Source organism: Cariama cristata, unplaced genomic scaffold (genome assembly GCF_000690535.1).
Source record: "Cariama cristata isolate BGI_N322 unplaced genomic scaffold, ASM69053v1 scaffold10666, whole genome shotgun sequence".
Lineage (NCBI taxonomy): Eukaryota > Metazoa > Chordata > Aves > Cariamiformes > Cariamidae > Cariama > Cariama cristata.
In genome coordinates, this window is record NW_009622710.1 from 4,770 (window position 1) to 14,783 (window position 10,014).

General features: G+C 40.7%; 1 protein-coding gene across 1 annotated transcript in view; it reads left to right on the plus strand.

The window, feature by feature from the left end:
• LOC104163433 (disco-interacting protein 2 homolog C) overlaps positions 1-10,014 on the plus strand; it is a gene marked incomplete at its 3' end in the record, with an annotated part of 135,094 nt that overhangs the window by 2,728 nt on the left and 122,352 nt on the right. The window contains exon 2 of the mRNA XM_009702442.1: positions 6,869-6,979. Coding sequence (XP_009700744.1) covers positions 6,869-6,979 — 111 coding nt within the window. The remainder of the gene's footprint in view (positions 1-6,868; positions 6,980-10,014) is intronic.

Below are 10,014 nucleotides of genomic sequence, written 5' to 3' on the forward strand. Positions count from 1 at the left end.
CTGCTAGCCCTTTGGGCACTCCAAGTAGACTTGGTGATTACAATTTCATTTTCTCTTCCACAGACATTATTTGGATTGCAACATTATTTGGATTACAAAGATTGCAAGGACATGTTTAAACAAAGCTTGATTCTGGAATTGAAAAAAAATCCTCGTGTGTTCACTTTATTAATAATGAGTATTCCTACCACATCTGCCTTCCTAATTCTTAAAGATCTTATCAAGGGATAACCATGGTGGGACATTTCAAAGCATATATGTGTGTTGAGAACATGAATCTCATTGAAAGACATATGCATTGCACAACTCATGGGCACATTTCTGAAAACAGTGTCACAGATGTTTCACAGGTGAGAAACTATGGCCCATAGATGAATGCTTAGTAAGTCTTGTTTTTAAAAAAGAGTTTTAGTTTTATTTGATGGATACCTTGCAGAGCCTAGTTTGGTTAAAAAGGAAGATTTTGAAAGTATCAGAGAATTACCCCTTGATGCCATCACTTAAAACATGATGGTTACTGCTTCACTTTTGCCATGCTGACTCAGAGCCCAGTTATCATTTTATGCATTCTTTGTTTTATGATGGCACCTCTGTTTCCTATCCTGCTGTAAGACCTCATAATATTAAACCTCGTTCAAACACGGAGTAAAAAATACCTTCCTTCAAAGATTTTACACCTTAATAGTAAGGGCAAAAAATGGGTGTAAGGGAAGAAATAAGTAGATGATGAAATCAGTTAGTAATGCGGGTAGTGGTTTCAGCACTCAGCATGGTGGATTTTTTTGCAGAGAATATTTTTAGTACACATCAGAGTCAGGGTGTTTTTCAAAGAATTTGAAGAATGGCAATGAAATATCTGTTGATGTTCATGGAGACCATCTGTGAAACATAAGAGCATAGGAGGAAACATGAAGATGTTGGTCTGAAAATCTGACAAGTGGGTGAGATAAGATGGCTCAGTCAGAGGTGAGCAATGGAGGGTAGAAAAGAAATATACCATTGCAGGCCTTGAAACAAAGCTTGCCTGTGCTCGAGGAGAGGAGGAGGTGGAGCCAGTGGAGGCACATGAATTGCTGGGTGCCGCTGTCAAAATGAAGAACTGATGGAATTCACTGTGCTGCCCAAATTTGTCTGTAGTGTAAGTTGACCAGCACATTGGTGAACGTTTGCTATGTGGATAGGTAGCCTTTTTCTACATATTCTTCTAAAAGAATCTTCAAATGCTGTGTTAAAGCTGTGGGACTATCTAGAGAAAAATAGAAATCAAACATTGCATGTGAATTGGAGCTGTAGTGTGATGTCCACCATTACTGAGATAATGGAGAGAAAAAAGAAGCCCACGATAGCCATGCTAAGCTTGATCTGAAAGCTAAAGCTTGCAGGGAAATGCTGGAAGGCAAGATCGAGATTATAATAAAGAAAGATCAATTTGAAGTACGTGCATTGTTTGAAATCAGAACCAAGTGCAGGAGTAAGTGTGAAAGCTCACCTGTGAAGGAAGGATTGTTAATTAAACATATCTAATCAGAAATTCCATTTTCTCCAGATTTATCTAGCAGAAAGTGGCTCCACTTTCCTGGATGTCTTTGGTTAGGAGTGTCACATTTTATATCTCCTTTGGCTTATGCAGTGAATTCATTACTTAGATGTACATTTGATGGGAAGAGTGAAATGCCATGCTGAGCAACAGGTTCCATAGGGATGGTGTGACATTTAACCTATTTACAAAATACACAGTGTGTTCATCACCTGGCTTTACTTTTAAAGCTGAGCCACCAGCCATTGTGTAGAAGCTCAGGAAATACTTTGAACGCAAGATAAATACTGTTTCTTAAAACTACACTGCAAACACTGTTTGCCTGCCTTCCCACTAGTCCTGGAGTTACTGGTTTTATCCTACAGTTCGCTCTCCTGAGGGCACACACTGTAAGTTAGTTTTAGAACAGTAAATGTAGCCTATGTCTAAGAATACCTTCTATTTCTGGTCGATTGGACATTTCAGCTTTTAAGTATTTTAGATTCAAAAATGTGACACAGACATAATAATAAGAGATACCTGAAAGCAACTTATCAGTTCTCATTAAGGAAACAATTGTCCTCTATTGGAGAGGGCAATGCAGCTATCGCCACTTTATCAGCACATAGCACTGCAATTTAGCTACAAAAAGAAATAATAAAGAAGGGAGGAACAAAGAGGTGAAGGCAAAAAAAAAAAGCAAGGAGGTGAAGCCTGCTTCCAGCTGACAGTTCTGTGCTTTCCATGCACTTTAAAAATAAAACTATCCAACTTGCAGTGGTATTGCTTAAATGGCTTTACTGAGGCTCTTGCATTTTTAACTAAATACAGTCAAGACAGGATCCAGTTTGCATCTTAGGATTTGTAGATTGATATATCTGCATTAAGTTGTCTGACTATGAACCTGGTATTTAAGCTCCCATTCTTATGTGAAGAGACACAGTTAATTCAGTTGGTGAAACCCAGAGAGCTTTTCAGCTTATTCCAAAGCAGATACCTCCACTGACCACCTGCATAGCTCTCAAGGCTTCACTGGGCTCATGGAGTTGCCTGAAGATAGGTGTCTAATTCTGTTCAGCATTTCCTACGCTATTGGAGATATCTGCACAGAGCGAGCACATATAAAACAGGACTTAAAGGGGACATATGCCATTCTGATCAAGCCAGGTATCATAGTCCACAACATCTGAAAAGAGATTGGACACGTCTATTTAAACTCCTAAGTCCTGGCCTATGTCTCTGTTTTTCATAATGGGAGCTTAGCTTAAGCACCTTCTTGTAGACACCTAAATATAGGTGTCTTAATCTGCAAGCTGCATCCTACGTTAGCAGCATTAGATAAATGAACTAATGCTTGTGTTAAGAATGTGGCTGTTTGCTCCAGTGCACCTGATAATGCTTGTGTGTAATGTGATGAGTTTAAAGCACTGATTTCTCAGCCTTATATATAAAGTGTGTTCCAGGCATATATATATTGCTAAATTTCTTCATAACTTGTAACGAGTCAATCATTAATGCTAATTATGCATACCTTTTAAAGTCCTGCTTTAACTGCAAGACTTGAGTAGGCTATGGCGTTATTAGAATGATGCCAGTTTGACAGTGACTGTGATTGTGTCTGCACAGAGGGCACTGGCGTGACATTGTCCTTTCTTTTATAAAAGCCATTCATTGCTCTGCCGCCTCCTTAAATTTAGGAATTGATCCAAGTATGAATTCTTAAAGCCCATTACGCCACTGCTTCCACTGATTCACAAATGCATCTGGACAAAGCTGCACTTGAACAAGCATTAGCACTTAACTCACGGACCCTGTGTGCTGGCTGTGAAAGCTATCAATTTTTTGGGTTTAGTTATGTTCAGAAGTAGAAGTGGGGAAAAAAATGATGCTTGTTACTGCACTATATTGCTAGAGCCTTCATGGAGGTGAACAATTCTGCTAACACCACTTCGCTATTTATGGCAACACTTCACTGATTTCATGGTATTCATTATTCTGTATGGCTTTTACTCCTACCCATCACTCAGGAATGGCAGCATGTAGGTTCTCGCTATTGTGTACTTTGTCCCATGCCATTGTTGGTGCTGTGCGAGGGAGCGGGTGCACGGGGAGCAGAGGTGTGAGTCCAGGCTATGCTGGCTAATTCCTGCTCTAACCCCTTCAATAAGGAACCATCATCAGGTTTCTTACTGTCTCTCCAAAGTGGGGTGATGCTTTTTGTTTTCTCACATTAAAGGAACTTAGTATGAAGAGAGGTTTCCCCACAGATGGCTGATGGAGAACTTCTCCTCTGTATTTTAGTGCAGAATTAACTTTCTCGTGTAAATCGGTGCTATTGGTGACCCAAGTTCACACATCATGCTCCATACCTGGGTGGAGGTTTATTCACTGTTTTTGTATTTATGGGAAAGTGGGAAGTAAAGCCATCAAATGATCCCCAGACCTCATAAAAGCAGAAGATATTTTGATATTCTCATTTAGTTTGCTATGACCTTAAATGACTACTAGTGCAGGATGTTGAGGCTGTCTCTTTCCTAACTGTATGAAGAAACTCCATATTACCCTTACGTCAGAACAGATTTACTTAAAAGAACAAACACACATATACAAAGTAGGAGGGAGGTAAACTAGTTAAAGTGTCTCCATTTTAAGATTAGATAAGAGATTTCTGTATCTGTAGTAAGAACAAGTAGCAGTATGATCTCCATAGTGAGCCAGAGGAGGGAAGAGCCCTTTGCAGTGTTAGTGAGTGCCTTGGGTGGCAGGGCTGCCTGGCCGGTTGGGCTGCCTGATGTCTTCTGCAACGGCAGGGTCAGTGTTTGAGGTTACCTTATGTGCACTGTCTTTTTTACACCTTGAAAAAGAGCTTTGTGCGCTGCCCACAGGTGGAGAAGAAGAGACTGAGACACCTGAGGTGTCTCATAGCCACATGGCCAGGAGAAGGAAACCACAGACTTGAATGTCTTTTGTCCCATGGCTTTCAGGCCTACCTGAAAGATCTCCTGCAGCAGCTGTGCACCTCTGAAACTGATGCTTTTATTATTTTCCCCTCAGTGTTTCTAAAGCCTTTGGCATGTGGTTTTGTTGTTAGAAGGATGCGTTTAATCCCCTTGTCCTGTATAATCATGATGTTGTACTTCAGTAGCAACACCTCAATTATTTTTGTTTGTTCGTCTCGACACGCCGTTCCCAAAAAGTCATTTGCCATGGGAAGGTGTGGCACTGCTTTCTTCACAAAACTTCTGTCACACAGCAGCAATTTAAGGTGCATGATTTTTGGGTGAGGTTTTTTAGGATTTTTATAAATATATGTGATTTCCAGAAAGTATTTCATTCCTGACAATATGGGTAGGGACTGAGGTAAGTAATGGTGGTTAGCATTTCGTACAGATCGAAACAATTTTTTGAAAATTTTCGATCAAAATTAATTTTGTTGTTAGGTTTATATTGCTGGTTCTCAGTGTGACCCAATAAAGAAGGAAAAACTCTAAATATGCAAATGAGGAGAAAATATTTCTTCTGGTTATTTCAATGATTCAGAAGCTAGGTTCACCTGCCTTAAAGAATATAAAGGCTTGAGGGCAAGTGAATTACGCAGTACTATAGTGTGGAGACAGAGCAGTTAAATGAAGACATTTTATTTGATTTAAGAGTATGAATTATTAATCACAATCTGAATAGAAGAAAATTTATGGATTCAGTCTGTCTTTTATGCACCTATGAGATTTTACCGCAAGTATGTTTTTTAGCCAACCAGCCACTTCTCCACAAAATCGAAGCAAACTTGACTTTGCTGATATTCCAGAGGTTTAAGAAAGAAGGCGTGTTTTGAGTTCCCTTTGTTTTCACAAAGAAATAAGTGCATAATGTCAACTTTTTTTTAAAAGATGCTTTTTAAAGAGTCCATTGAAACATAATTGAGACTGATTGAAGTCAACATGGCATTTTTGGTTGGTCTGTCTTCTACATAAAAATTCTTGTTTCCATAAATGTAAACTCTTAACCCTCTCCAATAAGCAGGCATTGAATAGTTCAGAAATAGTAGTGGAAAGTTTTTACATTGTGTTTTAATTGAAAAATATGAACATATTTCCAAGCATTGTTTTGTTGAATCCAATTTCAAGTTATTAGTCATCCATTTGAATACTTAATTATTAATCATTTAATTAAGTAATTTTAACAGACCTTTCCTACCGTCAACCCTAAGTGCAAGAGACCAGTTTTACCTCTGTCCTTACAGTTACACATAGTATGTAACTACTTTTTAAACGCAAAAAAATAGTAGGAAAGAATTAATTTCATTTCTTTAGGTACTCCTGTTTTTTTTGCCCCTGTGCATCACAGTGTCTAAGGCTCTGTGCTTTGTTAGCTCTAAGCTGAATGCGTTGCTTACTGGGCTTGTCCGCTCATGTTCTTTTCTGGAAGACAGCAGGGTAACGTATCATGCCACTATTACAGATGCAGGTTTGCTTTCTTTTCCTATTGTTTGTTTGAATTTTCCTGCTTAAGGAATTCACTCTTCACTGGAAGTTGTCAAGGAACATTAGTTTCTAGAAGTGTTTATATACAATGCTGCTGTTATACTACCACTGTCATTGAAGGAGCCTTCAAGAAAATACCTATGTTTTTTTAAAAAGCAAATTCACTATGAGAAAGGGATGAATACAACGTTTGAATCTTAAATACTGGATGTTTAGGCCCAGCATACTGAGATGCCGCAGGTATATATGTTATAAGGTGGAGTTATTTTTGTTGTTTTGCTGGAACAGATTACTATTTTCAGCTTGGTTTGGTGCAGTTATTGTTTACTTTCTGGCCCTTGGTAGCTGAAAATGCCTATAGATATTGACATAATTCCCTTCTCACAAGTTATCTAGTTTTCATAGGCAAGTGTTGTGTTGTCATCAGCTGATACCATCCAACCAGATGAGGTTCTAGATAATACGCACTGGCTAAGTCTTCTTAGGAGCTGTTTTTAACCAATTTGCAGGAAAGCTTCAAGATCCATTGCAATGGTGTCTGCCTTTATTAGCACATTAAAATATTTCCTGAATACTACTCTATGAAAGGTCACCTATTTGGGAAAAAAAAACATCACCAAGCTTACTGTCTGTATGCTCTTCTTCTGTAGTCTATGATCCTGGGAAAAGGTTGTCTTAGAGAGAACCAGGAGAATAACCAAAGCAGAAAAGCTGACCAGAGGCAAGTACTCTGTAAGCAATTGACGTGACATGGTTTAGCCACTGAATGCTCATTTTCTATTTCTAGTGTAGGCTGAACTCCTCCTCGTTTTGAAGCTTCTGGAATTCAATCAGAATGAGCTCTTTTTTTTACATTTATTTATTAATGCAGGGGTGGACCAGGCATTACCACAAGAACGTCGAACTCCTGTTACTCCGTCCTCTTCCTCTCGATATCACCGTCGCAGGTCCTCAGGGTCACGGGATGAGCGCTATAGATCAGGTAAGTAGAACTGAAGACTTGGAAGAGAATTTGAAATGGCTGGTTCTATTCTTTGCTTTTTTAAAAAGAATTTTGTTGTAAACTGATGTAGTAGCTATACATGGGAAATATTCATTATACAAATACAGAGACACTGTCCAAGCATGCAGGGGTGGAGTTACAAAGCCAAAGTACATCTGGAATTGAATCTGGCAGCAAATGTGAAGGGCAACAAGAAGGACTTCTACAGGCACATCAGCAGCAAAGGGAAGACTAGGGAAAATGTGGACCCACTGCTGAATGGGACAAGGTAACAAAGGGCATGGAAAAGGACAAGGTACTTAATGTCTTCTTTGCTTGGGTCTTTGCTGGTGAGACTTGCGTTCAGGAGTCCAAGGCCCCTGAGACCCATGGGAAAGTCTCGAGCAGTGAAAACCTACCCTCTGTGAAGGAGGATCAGGACAGGGAACATTTGAACAAACTGAACATGTAGAGTCCATGGGACATGATGGGATGCATCAAGGCATGTAGATGTGGTGCTTATGGTTTAGTGGTGGACTTGGCCATGCTAGGTTTACAGTTGGACTTGATGATCTTAAACGTCCTTGCCAACCTAAATGATTCTATGGTTCTATGATTCTATGATTGCACATCATCATTGTGAAGCCACTCTCAATTCTTTGAAAGGTCGTGGCGATCAGGGGAGGTTGCTGACAACTGGAAGAAAGCAAGATTCATTCCTGGCATCAAGAATGGCAGGAAGTAGGATCTGGTAGACTACAGGCCAGTCAGCCTCACTTGAATCTCTGAGAAGGTGGTGGAGCAAATAGTCCTGGAAACTGTTTTTAAATACATGAAGGACAAGGATGTAATTGGGAGTAATCAGCATGGATTTATGAAGTCCACTTACTAGGCTGGTCAATCCATGCTTGATCAACCTAATAGCCTTCTACAATTAGATGACTGCCATGGAGGGGAGAGCAGTGGATGTTATATGCATTAACTTTAGGCTTTTGACAGTGTCTGTCATAACTTCCTCATTGGCAAACTGGTGAAATATGGATTAGATAAGTGGACAGTGAGGTAGACTGAAAATTGGCTGAAGTGTTAGGCTTAGAGTTATGATCAGCAGCACAAAGTCCAGCTGGACACCAGTCTCTAGTGGTGTACTCTAGGGGTAAATACTGGCTCCAGTGCTTCTTAATAGCTTCATTAGTGACCTTACTGGTGAGAGAGTAAACCTTCACATGTTTGCAGGTGATACCAGATTGGGAGGAGTGGTTGACACACCAAATGGGTGTAATGCCATTCAGAGAGATCTGGACAGGCTGGAGGAGTGGGCAAACAGGAATCTAGAGAAGTTTGAATGGGAAATGCAAAGTCCTGCACCTGGGGAAGGAATAACCCCATGCATTCGGACAGGCTGGGGGCCCACCAGCTGGAAAGCAGCTTGGCAACAAAGTCCTGGTGGTCAACAAGGTAAACATGAGGTAGCAAGGTGCTCTTATGGCAAAGAAGTTCAGCAGCCTGCTGGGCTGCATTAGGAGGAACACTGCCAGCAGGTTGAGGGAAGTGATCCTTCCTCCGCTCAGCACTGGTGAAGCACTTCTGGGGTGCTGGGTCCAGTGCTGGGCTCCCCAGTACCAGAGAGGGATGGATGTACTGGAGTGAGTCCAACAAAAGACCACAAAGATGATTAAGGAATAGAGCCTCTGATAGGTGAGAAGACACTGTGAGACCTGGTGTTGTGCAGCCTGGAGAAGAGAAGGCTCAGGGGGATCTTACCCATGTGTATAAGTACCTGATGGGGGAAGTAAGGAAAATGGAGCCAGACTCTTCTCAGTGGTGCTCAGTGAGAGGACAAGAGACAGAAGGCACAAACTGAAATATGAAAAAGTCAATTTCAGCATAAGAAAAAGATTTTTTACTGTAAGAGTGATCAAGCACTGACACAGGTTGCTCAGAGGGGTTGTGGTGTCTCCATCCTTGGAGATATTCAAAACCCCAATGGACATGGCCCCAGACAATCTGCTGTAGGTGACCCTGCTTTGAGCAGGGAGTTGGACTGCATGATCTCAGGATGTCTCTTCCAATCTCAACCACTGATCTAGAGGTGCCTGCTGACCTCCACCAGTCCGTGGTTCTGTGGCACAGCTGATTTTTTTGTACTGATTCTAGTTTGGTGAATACCATAAGAGAACTATTTAATTTGAAGTACAGCAAGTTGGGAACATCATTATGCCCTAAATAGAAACACTGATTAAGGGAAGATAAAATTAATTTCAGAGCTCAAGAAAAGGGTAAAATCTCATTTCCAAATGAATGGGATCCAAGTCTCTTCATGATGCTGCTCCAGATATAACAAAAAGTAAAGGAAGTGATTGGTTTATAACTGAAGGAAAAGTGAACTCTGAAACTTCTTTACACTTACATTTGAAGGTGTAAACTGCAGGTACTACACCTTAACTGGATGAAGGGTAGGTGTGCTCAGCTGTTGTTGTAACTGCTACAGGGACTGCTGCAGAATAAGCACCCTTCTCAGATGACAGCCAGAGGCCATGGGCTGGTTTGTCTGCTGCTGCCTCTCTTACAGCTGCAGAATAAGGGAGCTATAGACAGCAGCACCCATCAACCATTGTAGCACCCTGCGAACTGAGAGTCAGGAAACAGGGACTGATGGTTGTGGAGGGCGGCAAGGAGCCAACTGTGGAAGTTCTGGATTGTGTTTGAGAGATGCGTCTTGCTGGATGCAGTCAGACTCATTGTGCTGACACAACTGGAAAATTATAGAGAACTCCTTATTAGACCTTTTGTAACATGTCTCTGGTTCATTCCATTAGTCAAAGAGCTTGCCAGTCCCATTTAAAGGAAAATGAAATGATAAATGTTGGCAAAGAAAGTTCACGTCTGTCCAAAGCATTCTGATAAATTTTAAAAACTCCCCTCTCCCCTCAGAAACCTTGGGTTCACACTGTAGATTCTGCCAGTTTTTCGCTGAATAATGGTTATGGAATCTGCATAATAATTCCTTGCTATATGAGCTCCTAGAAACTTTC